The sequence below is a fragment of the Chaetodon trifascialis genome, chromosome 16 (genome assembly GCF_039877785.1).
Source record: "Chaetodon trifascialis isolate fChaTrf1 chromosome 16, fChaTrf1.hap1, whole genome shotgun sequence".
Lineage (NCBI taxonomy): Eukaryota > Metazoa > Chordata > Actinopteri > Chaetodontiformes > Chaetodontidae > Chaetodon > Chaetodon trifascialis.
The window spans coordinates 1,977,392-1,993,853 of record NC_092071.1 but is presented as its reverse complement, the minus strand read 5'-3'; the positions used below and the strand labels follow the sequence as shown (position 1 = coordinate 1,993,853).

At 46.0% G+C, this 16,462-nt stretch overlaps 1 protein-coding gene across 5 annotated transcripts in view; it reads left to right on the top strand.

The window, feature by feature from the left end:
* LOC139344321 (glutamate receptor 4) overlaps window positions 1-16,462 on the top strand; it is a 91,085-nt gene that overhangs the window by 57,839 nt on the left and 16,784 nt on the right. For 4 of the 5 annotated variants that reach the window (XR_011603156.1, XR_011603155.1, XM_070982383.1 and 1 more), the window contains exons 7-11: window positions 291-458; window positions 836-940; window positions 2,505-2,615; window positions 8,396-8,602; window positions 11,710-12,083. Coding sequence is in view for 3 of the 5 variants with exons in the window: in XM_070982383.1 (XP_070838484.1) it covers window positions 291-458; window positions 836-940; window positions 2,505-2,615; window positions 8,396-8,602; window positions 11,710-12,083 (965 nt within the window). In the remaining 2 variants the exon portion in view is untranslated. Of the gene's footprint in view, window positions 1-290; window positions 459-835; window positions 941-2,504; window positions 2,616-3,625; window positions 5,482-8,395; window positions 8,603-11,709; window positions 12,084-16,462 lie in introns of those variants that run through there. The other variant, XM_070982384.1, reaches the window with a different exon arrangement.

Sequence of the window (16,462 nt, the reverse complement as noted above, 5' to 3'; positions counted from 1 at the left end):
TCTGACCAGCAAATACTGCAGAATATTCAGCCCATCCAGCTAAATCAGCACTTAATTGGCCTCATACCTTTTTCTAGTGTGCTTCCTCTCGCGCTGGAAATGCCTGAAAGAGACAGAACAGCTGGGCGGCCTCCAGGTTCCAAAGACTGGAATTTACAAATCAAACGGCCCTTTTAATAAATCTAACAGGCAAAGTTGAACCGTGACTCTGCTGCAGCGTTTTTATGTGATAAGCTCGTCTAGCTGAACCCACGCACAGCAATGTGTGATCACCTCCTCTCGTCTCCCAGTACACCTCAGCGCTGACGTACGACGGGGTGATGGTGATGGCCGAGGCCTTCAGGAACCTGCGCAGGCAGAAGGTGGACATTTCCAGACGGGGGAACGCCGGCGACTGTCTGGCCAACCCGGCCGCCCCGTGGAACCAGGGCATCGACATGGAGCGCACTCTCAAACAGGTGAGGGAGGAGCAGGCGGGTTGTTAAATTCAGACGGTGGGCCTCTAATGTTACACCATGTGCACCGTTACCCGACTCGGCTCCTCTCAGTCAGCGTTTTTTAGTCAATTTCTTGCATTTGTCACATGCAGAGAATCACTTCCTGCCCTCCATCTGCAGGCCGTGCCGTCTGCAAACAGCCTGTTTCATGAAGTCAAAACGTTCTTTCTCTCTTTGCTTGGATCTGTTTTTTCATTGTAAAACATCTTGTTTACTGCAAACTGACCTAAATGGTTCCTGATACGCAGAAGTTTTTCAGCCTTTCTGTGCAGTGAATAAACACCATTTATCACTGTGTGTGTGTGTGCATGTATGTGCGTGTGTGTGTGTGTGTGCAGGTCCGGTTGCAGGGATTAACAGGTAATGTCCAGTTTGACCACTATGGCCGCAGGGTCAACTACACAATGGACGTGTTTGAGCTGAAGAATAATGGACCCCGACGGGTAAAACATCACACCACGCTGCTTTCACACGTGTTACAGATGAATATTTGTCCATGTCTGTGTATTTTCTGTATATTTTAACTCGCTTGGTGTTTAGGTACGTGATGTAGCCGCGGCCTGAGACGCCACAGAACGCAGTGAAGCATTTATATTATCATCGAGCAGGCTGTAAAAAAGCTGCAGCATCTCTGCGTCTGCTACGGGAGGATGGATGTCTGTGCATTCAGGGACAATGGGAAAAAGAGAAGAGGAGTACTTGTGAGAGGATGAAATGAAATGGAGAGCAATCAAGGTTGGGGGAGGGGGAGGGGGAGGCAGGAAGCAGAGAGGAGTTCCCATCAATCAGAAGCTGCTTTGGCCTGTCTTCCTGCAGCACAGCGAGGGTCCTGTCAGGACACGGTGTGTGTGTCACAGCCTCTCTCCTACATTTTCCATGTGCCTCAATCATCCTGATGCACCAGCACGCTGGGAGCTATCGGCCAATCACAGTTCCTCGCTCCCTCTGGCTTCCCACCAGCAGCGGCCAACCGGCAGCCAGCTGGCTCGCTCGCCGTCTGGCTGACTTATGGCCGCTTGTGGTTGCTGTCAAAGCTCTCGTCTATTCCAAGATCGATACTTAGGTTTGACAGAGTATTTATAGGTATTGGCTTTTTATTGAAAACCAAGCAGCAGCGATACTCCCTGCACAGATGATGCTAATATTGTGACCGCAGCGCGTCACGGCTGTCAGCTCCGGTCCGTCAGTCTGACCCTGAAGGACTTCTGCAAGATGACAGTAAAATCAGACGAACGTGAAATCGCTTCTGACGGAGAGAAGCAGCGCAACACGGATCAGGACGCTGCACGAGGGCGTTTCAGCCGAGGCCGAAGGAAGGCGACGTCAGCGCTCGTTTCAGAGGAATCACGGCGTCACAATGCTGCGATATGAGTGCAGAGCTCTCAGCAGCACCTCATGGTCTTCATCAGCGTGTTAAACCAGAACAGACTGTTCAAAAATGATCATCATCAACAACCTGGTGCAAAAAAATATCAGAGATCAACTGTGTTTTCTTTATTCTCTGTATTTCATGACTTAATTCTCATTAATTTAGGACATTTATCAGAGGGAAACAGCATGATGTCACCTCAAGAGTCCACTTACTAGATTTTTGTTTGCTTTTTGAAAACCTTTATTAGCTTTCTTTTGATGTTTTGTTAGCCTTTGTTAGCTTTTTGTTAGCGTGTTTGATCTTTGATCACGATGACACTGAGATGCAGCTGAAAGCTCAGAAAATGTTAGAAATTAGACCCTTTGTTTTGTCAGATATCACAACTTTATTCTGGAAAATAAAGTCCAGAGTAAAGGAAGTTTCCTCCTCTTCATCTGTACTCTGCTCTCATGTATCGCCATCACGACCGTCATGCTTCCCGCAGTGCTGACCAGTCAGCCTGGTTGCAAACAAAACATTTTGTCCTTCTTTAGACAAAAGCTCGCGGTTATGACGGTCGTGATGCAGGTTGTGCGCTGCATGAGGACGTTCACATCGACACACGTACGAAGTCTCAGATTCAGTTTTTCCTGCAGATCGGCTACTGGAATGACGCAGACAAACTGGTGCTGATCCAGGACTCGCCGCTGCTTCCGAACGACACGTCTGGCATGGAGAACCGCACTGTCGTAGTGACCACCATCATGGTAAGAGTCCGGCATGTTCCCGCCAAAACACACACACACACACACACATGCAGTCATATTCTTACCAATCTGTAATGCCGGGAGACGTTACACCTCCACCATGAGAGGCTGCTCCTCCCTCACCACCTCTCCTCAGTATTTCCACCTCTCACTGATGAACCTTGTATTCCTGAGTATTTGTTCCTGTTTGATGCTGCGTGTTATCATTGATGCAGACATAATGTAGAAGCTACACCTCTCTAGCTGCGTGAAACATCATCAGTAGCCTTTAGAGCAAAGAGGGAAGAGCTTCTCTGCCGTCATTGAAAGGGCAGAGATGCCAATTATCCACCATTAGCAGCCTGAGTAGACCAGAGCACAGGAGCGATGACCAGAAAAAATAATCTCCACCCAGAGGTCCGTTTATGTAGCCAAAACTCCAACTTTTCTTCACATGTAACTCCTCAAACACTGATTAAATCCAGGATTTCTAGTAACAGTATCCAGCGGAGGATAGATGAAGATGCAATGCTCAGATTTCAGCTCTTCACCCACGAAGGTCCTTCTGTGTGACTGACCAGTTCAGGGATCACATACACTTCGTTAAACCAGTACAAAATCAGTGGGAGACTCTTAAAACAGGGACTTTCTTTTTATTACTCCAGTAGAAACTTCAATAAACCATCATCCCACTCCAGAATCAACTACCGTCACTTAGATTTTCTGTTATTGCACCAATAAACATCCCAACACGCAGTCAGACAGCTGGTTAAGCAGCTGCCGCCACTGACGTTTTGTCCTCACTGCACAGATAAAAGCGTTTGACACATGAATGAATGAATGAATGAATGAATGAATGAATGAATGAATGAATGAATGAATGGCCTGTGCATGACGTGTGAACCTCTGGCTGCAGCAGTGACTCTGACATGGCTGAGCAGCCAGATGTTGAGGTACATGTAGCAGCTGAGTGGAGGAGGAAGGAGGTGGAATGGAGAGTCTCAGCTCAGCACAATCCTCCCTCTTTTCAGCCCCTGATGCGGAACCCCATTTTAAGAAACTGACGCAAGCAGGATATGAAAGCCCTTAATGGCAGAGTGACGGACACAACAAGCCGAGCCAAAATGAAGCCTGAAGACTCGAGAGGAGGGACGCGGCGCCTGCGTTAATGGACGCCCTGTTCAGAAAAGCGAGCAAGAAATGGAGCCACTCAGAGCCGTAATGGAGCCCCTCGAGAGGAAAATGAAACGCAAATGGAGGGAAAAAGACGCTGTCTCTGTTAAGGACGGTCCTTGTGGACGACGGACGGACAGACGGACAGATGCTGGGGCTAAAACGGTGTCCAGCTCCTGACGGCACAGTGTCTGTTTACCAGCATAAACAAGCTCCCACTACACCTGTTTGTGTGTGTTGGACTCATACATTGTCATGCCCGGTGTGTTTGTGTGGCCAATCACAGCTTGAGTCTCATCCTGGTTTGAATCTGTAATTTTTGCAAAGATCTTTGGACCCTGAGCTCTGAAGTGAGGCGCCAGCAGAATGTGAATACACGTTATGTCTAACTGACTTCCTGTTTGCTGTGACTGTCGCCTCGCCGACGGTACATCACACACTCAGAGGGCTTCCTGCAGCTCTGAACAGCTGAGAAAGACTAATGCTCCCATAACCATCCCAGTTCACATCCATCACGCTTTTATGCAGCATGATATTACAGTTACATTGTGACGGCTGCCTCTCGCTCCGCTTTGAATGTTCCTGAGAGTGATGTTCGGTTAGCATAAACTTAATGAAGTGTCTCACTGTCTTATTATGTCGGGGCTCCCGCCATGTTTCAGGAAGTTTTGTACCCTCAGCAGTGAAATCAGCATCAAGGCAAACAGTCACTTTTTTCCACTGCAGACAGTCAAAAATACCTTCACGGCTTCTTTAACTTGAACTTTAAAGCACTTAACAAATAGAAGATGAGCGATGAACATGAGCTCCGACAATCCAGGATGTAGCCTCGGCCCGATCGATCTGCTTGGTGTCGCTCTGATTAGCTGAGTGTCGTATCCTCAGTTCTGCTCGACGTCCTTGTTTTCATGCGATGACACACTGTGGTTCTGCACAGGCCTAAACCGAGACCCAAACCTGGTCCCCACCGAACCCCTGAACTGCCAAATTTGAGACTCTAACCTGAAATCCGAGGCTTATATTTACTTTTCTCACCAATAAAAACAGACAATCTGACAACAGCTAACAGCTAAAGAGCAGCACACAGACGCTTCCTGCAGCTTTTTGATGGGATTCAGTCCAAAGGGGGGCTAGAAGTCCGATAGCTGCATTGAACTGGATTTTATCTCGAACATTACGTTCAGCTACGTACTGATGTGTTTGACTGAAGCTCAGGTGCTGCTCAGGTAGGCAGTGTGTCCCCGATGTTTTACTTAAACCTGGCACAGCATCGATCAGCTGGAGGGCAGGAAGTGTTGATCCTGCTGTCGCTGTTTTGGTAATCTGGATGAAACTGGAGTTGAAATGTCAGTAAAATCAATCAGGGCTTGTTTTTTGTTTGTATTTTATCTGCATGGAGTCAATTTGAGTGCTTCATAATTTAATACGCAGACGTCAGTGTGCCGATCAGCTCGACTTCATGCTTCTTCTCACTCTTTCGTAGCATTTTTATGAATGAAAATTCAAATCTGGAGCATTCGTTCTGCTAAAAGTCACATTCTGTTGTTCATCAGATTAAAATGAACAATTTACAAAACATTTTTGCAGTTAAGAGGATTTGCTAAAACTCTGGTTTGTTACCCTGATAAAGAGGTTTGGGGTAGGAATGTGAACGTATGTTTGTGGGAAACTGAATGTCAAAAATTCTATTAAAAAAGAGACAAAACTTAGCAGCAATTCTTTGGAAACAAAGTGTTTTTAGTTGTTTTTACAGTTTCATTTTAAGTCTTTCATTGCTGTGAGCGGCAGCAGACTGCCGGTCTGCAGGCTCGGCTTTAACAATACCACAAGGCCGTGATGTCGTGAGCACTTCATGTGGAAGAGAACGGCGGACATTTGTAAATATCTGCCTCTCTTCAGTGTCACACAGGCACATCAAATTAAAATGTGATCAGCGCCTCGAGTGGCTGCTGGTGACCAGAAACGAGTGTTGCTTCATAAAACCACGTTTTGGTTTTTGAGTTATTTCACAAAATGAGCCGTCATCGCTGCTTATTGTCGGTCATTCAGACAGAATGTGCAGCAGATTGTTTATTTGACACGAAACACACCAAAGCAAACAGGCAGATTTAGGCAGCTCGACAGTTCTGAGTTCTGTGTGTGTGTGTGTGTGTGTGTGTGTGTGTGTGTGTGTGTGTGTGTGTGTGTGTGTGTGTGTGTGTGTGTGTGTGTGTGTGCGCGCGCGCACGCACGTGCCTTTAACGGCATGTTAATTAGTCTCATTAGGCGGCGAGTGAAGCAGCATGTTTGGGATTATTGACCGGCCTGTCAGCCATGCTGGCCTTTGCTGTGAAGACCTCTGAAGCGCTGCTCTCTTCTCACGCCAGAAGCACTGACTGCAGCCTTTATCTCCATCCTCCTCTGCTCCTCTGGCTGCCGCCGCCATCATAAACCCTGCCATCATACATCACTGGGATTAGCTGCTGTCCCTCTGATACACATCCAAAACATCTGCAGACATCAGCTCGTACGTTAAGGCTTCTTCATTAAAACGGTCGAGATTCATTAAATGAGTATCACAATATCTATTTTTTAAAGTTGAAACTCTTCACGTTTCAGTCCTGGTTGATTTGGTGAGTGTGATCAAGTGAGGTTTAAAACTACAACTCCCGGAAGCCTGTGGGCAGCCAACGAACTTAAAACGGATCCATCGCTAAAAAAACGCCACATCAACCATGTTTAGCTGTTTCTGTCAGCGCTAACCGTGACGACAAACACATCACGTTTCCTGAGACTCCTTCACAATAAAAGCCCCATGCTTTGCTACAGTCGTATTTAAATGCTTACCGCTCTGATAAACAGCAAGGCTGATGAATGAATTCAATGAATAAAATTCTGAACAGTAAAGCTGTGAATGTCGTGTGGTTATGTAAGAAGTCTGAATCCAGGGTGGTGGACTCCGCCACAAGGACTACAGCAATTACAAAATGTAAATACATCAACATCAAAAACGGGTTTGATGAAAACAGATTAGAGCTTGAAAGAAAACTTTGATGTAAAAGACGAACAAAAGGAAAAAACCAGGCAGCCTTCAGACCCTCAGGGGCCCCAGAGGCCCCAGATTTACTGTGTGGCAATTTAAATAAATTAAAAACTGGCACATTTGTTTGCTTTTGTTCCCCCTGAAGCAGATTATAATCTGAAACCAGAAGCGTCTTCAGGTAGTTCCTAATCTGTTTTATATACGTGTCAAAATGTTTAAACCTCAGTTCATGTTGAGTTGTCTTTAGGACAGCTGTCAAACTTCAAACTACATACTTCAGGTTGTGGAAGTCTTATTTTGACATGAAACCAGTAAATCTTGGCATCATTATTCTGTACATTAACATTCTGCTTTGCCGCGGGCTCAGTCGACCGTTGGCTTCCTCTCCCCGCTGAGGACACTGGTTACCTTTCTTTGGCCCGCGGCAATGTCAGGAAAACACACCACAGGAAGAGACCGCTGCTCTCTCCATGTGCAGAACGCTGCCGTCCATGACACGACTGATTTGTTTGGACATATGAGCGCAGAAAACACTCGAGGTTTACGTTTAGATCTCGAATCCAAAGAACTGCAGCCCGCTGCCGCTCTGATTCCTAAGTGTTCATATCCAGTCAGGCTTGTTTTGGGTTTTAAGTCATTCAGTCCGCACCTCCCGTCAGCTTTATGTCCGTTTCTGCTTAGTCAGTCTTTCCTTCCTTTCATGCTTCCACAGCAACGCTTTGATGATTTTTGCTTCCTGCCTAAACTCTGTGCTGCGTACGTATAGCACGAGGCTGTCACCATGATTTCACATGCATCCATTTCTCTACATGAAGTTAGCTTCAGAAACAGCCAGACGTTGGGATGAAGGTAGTTCAAAGTCTTTACATTTAAAGCTGAAATTCTCCTGATTCAGAAAATATCTGGTTTCTGTACATAGAAACATAAGAAGAAACTTAAACTATGAGTCCAAAGTGCGTCTCAGTCCAACGTCCAATCACGGAGCGTAACACTCGGTCATGTGGGCCGCTAACAGAGAGATGAAGTTTTTCAGAGAACTGATTTTACATTATGGAGCTGAGATGAGTTCAGATTCAGTCTGAATGACTTTGGTCTGGAGTGTTGATCGTGTGGCGTGAACTTGATTTGGGTGGAAATATTTAATACTTCATAACTTCTTTATGACAAATCAAATGTTTTCTGTGCAGTTTTCTTGTAAACCAACTTTTTTCTGTTCACATTGTTTCTCACCCGTGTATCCTTTAGGCCAAATAAAAATGTATTTCCTGTCATAAAACATTTCAAGCCGACTGTGCGTTGTCTGCATCTGTGTTTCGTAGTTTGTAGTCTTTCTCACAAAGTGAAAAAGCATGAAACCATCAGCGAGGATGTTTACTGCTTCATCACCTGCATGCTCGCGCATGAGACACAAACACTTGAGGGCCCGCTCATCAAAACATTGCTCCATAGCACCACTAGTGGTGGAACACTCCTTACCCTGAGCCCCGGTTGGTATTAATGAGCTACACTTCCTGTTTGTCTTCCTGTCTGTCGGTGTGTCGAGCTGTCGTGTCTCTGTGTCTGTCCGTCTCACGGTTTGGTTCACTGGTTATGGTCCCTTGTGTAGGAGGGTCCCTATGTGATGCTTAAGAAGAACTGGGAGATGTACGAGGGCAACGACCAGTACGAGGGTTACTGCGTGGACCTGGCCTCGGAGATCGCCAAACACATCGGCATCAAGTACAAAATCTCCATCGTTCCCGACGGAAAGTACGGCGCCAGGGACCCGGAGACGAAGATCTGGAACGGCATGGTCGGGGAGCTGGTGTACGGGGTAAGGACTGTTTTCTCTGGATGACAGGAAGTGGTTCATCTTCCTGCTCCTTAAAGCACTGTTTAGGACAGAAATGAGCTTTTCGGCGGCGCTGACTCATCTCACTCAGACTCTAATTCGATGCTGTCAGTAAGATTCATGATGATAATAAGAGACAATACTGTGTCTTCTTCTAATCTGTTAGTACTTACAATTAATTTGCACGGCAGCCTGAGACAGAAGAAGTGTTTTTCAGCTTTCTTAAAGCTGAAAATGGGAAGAAATTAGTCATCAGACTCGACTTCATTCATTCAGCTGAGAGGAGATATATCAAATGGAACATTGTGTTCTTCATTTCGCATCCCGATGACCTCGTGATAATCACAATAAAGTCATAAAAATATGACTTTATGAATCTGTCCCTGTTAAAATGACCAAATTCCTACATGGAAACAACTCACCATAAATTCTCAAATCAAAGACGGCACTGAAGTGGCAGCACTAATAAATAATGGCTGGTCACTAATAAAACATATGAGCTCTATTAACCTGCTGCAAGGCTTTTATTGTGAAACATCTGTGCAGTAGGTTTGACAGGAGTGGGGTAAAAGTTTCTGTAATATATAAAACAGTCTGTATATCCTGTTATGTGTAGATTTTAACCTTTACTGAAGGTGCAAGTGGACAATAAGTCTCTGTACAAACTGTGTTTCTTTATCTGCAGAGTTTGAATTTAATCTCTGTCTGAATCGCAGCTCCTGCTTTTGGCTGCTGTGTGGATAATTAAACCCTCCTGAAATAAAGTTGTAAACAGGCTCGCGGTCTCTGGTGGTATTAATTCTAGCAGGAGAAGGGGAATTAGCGGGGCGTTAGAGCCGAGCTTTCACAGGGGTCAAAGAGGAAAAGCAGAGGTGTGGAGCTCGTTAAGGAACCTCTGAGGTGATGATCTGATGTGGGGCTGAGGCGTCTCTCTGATGCTGACCTCGCTGTGGGACGCAGGCCTGTGGTTTGGGAGGATGTTGGGATTTCATGGAAGAATGTGTGCGCTCTTGTTTTTGTTTTCAAGGACAGAAACAGCCTTGCAAGGACAGAAACACGAAGAAAACCCCTCAAAGCTTTGTTGCTTAGCCTGAACTGACACTGGATTTAGGTTCAGTTCAGGTGAAATTAGAGGTTTGATTAACAAAAAAAAATGTTTTACATGAGCAGCTGCAGCGCTTTGTTGGAGACAAAAAGAGGAGGCGCAGTTTTTTACTCCTTTTTCTGCAATGAGCTCAGTGGCATTTTCACAAAGTGGCATTTTTCTCGCCTGCTCCTCTTCGGTGCTGCGGTGATTCACTGTGAAGTCGACTGCATCGAGCGCGAGGAGCGGCGCAGTTCACGATGTGTCAGGACTGATCAAGCAGTGCGCTGCGCTGCTGGTGTAAAGACTAACTAGGTTGGTCAAAAGCACAGGAATAAAAAGCGCTGCTGTGTTCGCTGCCATTTGCATCGCTTTAACAAGCAGAAACACATCCAGCCCGAAGGCTGTGAGAGGAAAACATGACGGGCAACATCGCTTCAATATAAACCCCCTGACAGGAAGTGCAGCTGTCAGGTTTTGGCTTAAACGCTCTCAGTCTCAGACCACATGTCGTGCTTTTTGATCACTTCTTTCACCACTTTTTTCATCTGCCTCTCAAATGCTCTTATTAGCTTCAAATATGAGTTATGTGGTCAAGATGGTGAATCTGGGTTTGCCATAAATGTAGCCTGGTGCTGAAAAGTGCTGTTTTTTTCGTGGGCTTTGGTCATTCAAACATATGTGTGATGTCTGAATACATTCTGCCTGATGAAGGTTTAAGGGCCACAAACACTGCAAAATGAAGTTCTTAACAGTGTGCAGGATTTAGTGCAGTGCACGAGCCTGTGAGGGTTTTGCAGTAATTGTTAAAAGCAAAATAAACACAAATATTCCACATTACAGATTTGAGGTTATTTTTGGTTAAAACTGTGAAGGATTTAAGATTAGAAATAAGAACAAGATTTGGGATAAACATCCAAGTCGGGACCAGGAGGGAGGGAATGAGCAGCGCAGACAGAAAGACCTCACAAATATAGTAATACCTGCATGTGTGTGAGTGTGCGCTGTGCACCGGTGTGTGTCGCCGGTGCTGCTCTGCAGAGTGTGTGACTGGAGGGAAGCTGGCAGCTTTTTCTCCAGCGTTCATGGGAACATCTGAGGACACGGAGGCTGTCAGCACTTTCCCGTCTGACTTTGCTGGGAGACCAGTCGTTTCTCCCGGTTCTCCCTCAAAAGCCCACGACTGGCAGCACAAAAAGCCCGGCCTCCTTCTAACCCGCCGTGTGTTTTAGCGCACGCTAAACGCCCCAAGGCTGTCATCTTAGTGCATTTTGCTGAGGATGAAAGAACTTAAATCGCTTTCATTTTCTCTCCCTCGCTCCAGTTTTCTCCTTTTCCGACCTCCTTAAGTGTCTGATGGTCGTGGTGAAACTTTAAATTCTTGCTGATTTTAAGCCCTTTTGCTCCCGAGCCGGGCAGACAAGGTCACGAGTGTTGCTAAGTCACTAACTGTAATCTGGTTTGTGGATTTTCAGCAAGCCAGTGTGCACTTTTTCACAGCTGCAGACCTCAGAGGTGGCTCTATCCTTTTTTTGCCTTCCTGTGCTGTAAGCATATTTCTCTGACACATTATTTTATCCTCTGTGCTGATTCTCCCGGAGTTCCGGCTAAGCCTCTCGGCTTCGCAGAAGGCCTCAGCATTTCTTTTGCCATTTCTTTTCTCTCTCTCTCTGTCTTAACTTGATCACTCTGAGACGTATTCAGCCACCATCTAAACTTGATTGCTTTGAGATTTGCTCAGTCGAGGGAGAAATTCAGATACAGTGACATGAGCTGAGGAGAAAAGAAAAGGGGTAATTGTTGTTGTTTTGTTTACGATGGCTGGGCGGCTATCAGCCGTCGCCGTGTCGTATCTGTAACTAAGTGATGTTTGATCACTGCGTGGCCCAGCTCAGAGCGATGATCCATCATTTGCATTTGTTTGTCATCATCTGAACTCGGAGTCTCTCTCTCAGGCGCTCATTCAGATGGCTAATCAAATCCCTTTCCATCCGAATCCCCACAGAAAGCGGAAATCGCTGTGGCCCCTTTGACAATCACGCTGGTCCGGGAGGAGGTGATCGACTTCTCCAAGCCCTTCATGTCGCTGGGCATTTCCATCATGATCAAGAAGCCCCAGAAATCCAAACCAGGGGTGTTCTCCTTCCTGGACCCGCTGGCCTACGAGATCTGGATGTGCATCGTGTTCGCCTATATCGGCGTGAGCGTGGTGCTCTTCCTGGTCAGCCGCTTCAGCCCGTACGAATGGCACACCGAGGAGCCCGAGGAGGGCACCGACGGTCCGCCAAGCGACCAGCCCCCCAATGAATTTGGTATCTTCAACTCGCTCTGGTTCTCCCTGGGAGCCTTCATGCAGCAGGGCTGTGACATCTCCCCCAGGTAAGACGCCCTTTTCTTTAACCGTCACAGAATTTCATGTCCGAAAAGCACAACCGCTTCTGGACGTGAAGTCTCAGAGACACTTCATTAGCTTCTCTGTCCTCAGGCTGGAGACACATTTCATGACTTTTAGGCCAATTATAATCACAATGTCCCATCACGTCCCATTGGATTGTGTCCGAGTTTGTCTGGACGAGGGCTTAAATCTCTCGTCTTCCAGCCCACTTCAGGCCATCGTCATTATTTCAGACGAGTTTGATTGACACAAACTAAACTGAACAAGTGTTGAACCTCCTGTGATGAGCCTGTGACAGTGACAAAGAAGGAAAACGAATGAAATCAGTGTCTGCAACTGATAGTTATTGAGTGTGATTATTAACAGGTGTGCAGTGTGTCCTCAGCTTGATGTTCACTTTTAAGATGAAAGTTCCATCAAAAAGCATGAAAACACTGGAAAAGACTTGAAAAATCCTCCAGTTCTTGTTCATTATGAGTTTTCTTTCTGACTTTAAAGTGGATCATTGTTGGCCCTCAACAACAATCCACCTGGAATTATGATTCACATATTTGTTTTTTACTTTGCTCAGTATGTTACTTTAATAACATGAAAACCTCATAATTAGTAAGAATTTAGTCAAACTGTTGACGTTGCTTGAATTATGTGATTCTGTGTTGGTTAAGAAGATGATACGATGCTGATGCTAATGCTGAAGATGAAGGAAAAGTTCAAGCTTGTTTTCTTTCTCAGAGTGGGATGACAGATTGACTGCAGAGCTGCAGGCTGTGTGCTGTTAGCATAGCTTAGCATAAAGACTGAAAGCAGGTTGAAACAGCTAGCCTGTCTCAGTACAAAGGTCAAATACACGCCTACCAACTCCTCTAAAGCTCAATAACTAACATGAGAGGTGGTTTGAGCTAAATGCTAACATGTTTAATAGGTACAGTGTTTTCCAGTATCACCATCGTAGTGTAGCATGTTAGCATGCTAACATTATCTTATTAAAGCACAGCTGAGCCTGATAGGAATGATGTACCAAATCTGATGCAGTCCATTCAGCCGTTGTCAAGATGTCTAACTCCAAACCATAAACGAGAACCTTGTGGTGGCGTTAGAGTTAAAGCCTGGGACCACCGGAGTTTTTATGCTAAGCTAAGCTAAGCTAAGCACATCCCAGCTCTTGCTCTTTACTTAACCCACAAACATGAGACTGAAACCAAAGTTTTCATCTCTCTCTCATAAAGAAATTATCCAATAATTCCTTTAGATGGAACAAACTACACTAAAAACAATTTTCTTGTTTTCTCATTTATTGATGTTTTTGGAAATATGAGGTTTTCATGTGCCGCTGATGACAATATGTCCGTCAGCTGATTTTAGTCTATTTGTAGAGTTTAGGTAAGTCAGTGAACATAACTGCTGCGTATCAGCGGTAACCTGCATGCAGACGGTCGCTCAGACGCTAACGTGACGTGTGAAGAAGTGTGTGTCTGTGTTGTGTCGCTCTGCAGTGTGTGCGGCTCATCACGCTCGTTTCCTGTATTTGTGAGCCAGAGAAAGAGACAGCGAGTCTCTGCTGGTATTGATTTCTTGTCTCTCTCTTTCTCTCCTCCGGTCTTATTGTTCCTCACTGTCTGACTTGCATTCACTCTGTTGTCTGCTTGTATCGCTGTCTGTCAGTGGGCAGTTGTGGCTTCGCCTCGTGTCGGTGTGTTCCAGCTCCGGTTACGTTGGCGGCCGTGGCTGCGTGCCGCCGCTGTCTGCTCCATGGTGTGATTCGCTGAGAACACACCGTCCAGGCGTTGTCTTTCACCGTGTCTGCAACTTCTCTTCCCTTTGTCCAAATTACGGGGCACAAAGTCGGCATCCCTCCAGCTTCAGACCAGCAGACTGGCGTCTCTAAGCATGGCGTACTTTGGTGTAAGGGTGGAGAAACGGGGGCTTCCTCTCCAGCCTGTAAGGGCTGGTCGTCTTTGTGTTCAATCAAAGATCAGGCTTCGTGTCCGTCATCACACACCGGCATTCTCCGCTGACATCTACTGTTATGGTGAATCCTATAGACTAAAAGCCTGTGATTCTTAAGAGTTTCTCATTTCGTGTAAAGCCTCTCTTATCTGTTTGAATGGCTTTGTCAAGCTTAAAGTTCCAGCAGATGAACTGTTTGGGTTATTTTAAGATACTGCTCCAATGGCTCTTATAGTTATTTTAAGGCGTTCATATAACACTTCCTTTATCTGCTTTAAGCCCTTATGGATCTTGTGCTGTAATAGAGTTGGTAAGATTTTAGGAGACGAAAGGAGGACCAAACCAGCCTGTATCTTTCAGCCCCCCCCACACCAGAGGAGAACAGAGACACACACAAGATGGAGGATCCCGAGGTACATTAGAGCACCTTCGCAATTATAGCCGGCCTCACGTAAGCAACCTATAGAGGAGACTATAGCGGCCTGTGACTGAGGCCACTCATTTAAGGAGTGCACTTGCTTTGTCCACATGTGTGCAGACCACCCCCACCCACCACCATCCCCACCCCTGCCCGCCACATCTCCGCCTGTGTTCAGCAGATAAGGACTTAAGAGCCGCTCGACAATGTCGGCATCAGAATGAAAAGTCTACATTTCAGCCCTCTCTGTCTCTGGCTGTGGTCCCCGCTGCATTCCACCTGTCACCGCTAATCCCACGGGCCTCTCCCAATCCATCAGCACAGAGCCCCGGAGCTCAGGAGCGCTTCCACTCCAGTTTAGCCTGACAGGGCAACATGCAAATCCCTTCACACAGGGGAGATTAGACACCATGGAGGGAGCAACGAGGCCAGAGGTGAATGGGACGAATCAGGGGTGAGGGCGGCGGCGCTCGCTCATGTGTCGCAACCGCGAGGTGGCCACATAGTGGAAACTCTGCCTGAAACTTCTGTCCGTCCACCATGAAACAATCACACAAGACCTCCAGGGTCGACTCATAGGAGCAGCTTTTTATTCTGACTGGCTCATATGAGCGTCCCACCTGTTCATGAGCAGGTGTGCATTTTTGCTTAATTGACATCCATAATACTGTTCACTTGTGGTTCTCCCTCATTCACAAAATTATCAAGACTTTTTAAAAATGATCTGAAATCGCTTTTACGAGCTACTTAAAAAACAAGTTTGCTGTCTTGCGTAGATTCACTAGGAGGAAAAGAATCCACTGCAGCATGAAAGCAAAGTGAAAGCATGAAGTGGACTCTGAGCCTGTCACTGGAAGATAATCCAGTCGAAGAACAGGATTAGAAAAGCAAGTCAGCAGGCAGTTAGAAAAGCAATCTTATTTTCCCAAAAAGACACTAAATAAAGCAAAACACTAGAACTACAGCCTGTTAGCCACCAGCTAACAAACCCATCGGAGTAGAAGAAGCAGACAGAGCTGCTTTATCTGCCGATCCGAGCATCTTCACAGAGGTTCAAAGTACTGATGTCGTTTCTGTGAAGCTTCACTGTAAAAGTTCAGATTTCTTTTTTACAAATATGCCAACGTTGCAGAAACATTTAATGCATAAGCGTGCGTCCAGTTTGGTGCAGCGACCAATAACTCTTCCAGCATGCTGCGTAATGGACATGTGATGCTGTTACGATAAAGGTGAACATGAGTGGACGTCCAGCGGCCTGCAGAGCTCCGTCTGTCTCACGCTTGTCGCTGTTCGTGGATGTAGCTCGACCGCTGTGTGGACAGACGACGTCCAGCTGACTGACGGAGACGAGGGCCGTGAGTCAGACGCCACTTTTCAGCAGACGATCACAGAAATGATCAAATCAGATCTAAGCTTCTGCTCGAGGGCTGAACAGCTGAAGACAATCAGGGCAGAAAGTAACTACATTCACTCAAGTGCTCTAGTTTTGAGGTACTTTGTCTGAGTACTACCTTATACTTCCACTTCACGACATTTCAGTGGCGAATACTGTCCTTTCACAGCGCTACATTTATTTATTAGCTTAAGGCTTTATATGAGTTTCTAATTAAGATTTTACACACAAAATATGTGAAGAGCTAATAAAACATGATCCAGTAGCTACCAAAAATATATGAAGTAGTTCACGTTCCTCTCCAAGCGCTGATTAAAACTCATCTCTGCTCACTAAAACTACATATTTTAGTAATTGTAGAAGTTTTAAACCTAATGTCTCACACTGGCTCTGTTCAGAGTGTGTGGATGTCAGCACAGGTTTTACTTTTAGGTCGTCTTTGCCTCGTTGCGTCTCCTTTGTGTCTTTCTGCTTTTCTTCGTGGTGTTTTTAGCTCATGACGCAGCTCCAACAGGAGGAGCAGAGCTGAAGGAGTGCAGAGCATCTTCCTCCCCCCTCCCTCTCTCTTAATAAGGGTTAATACCCCCTTCTGCTCCCTTAAGGCG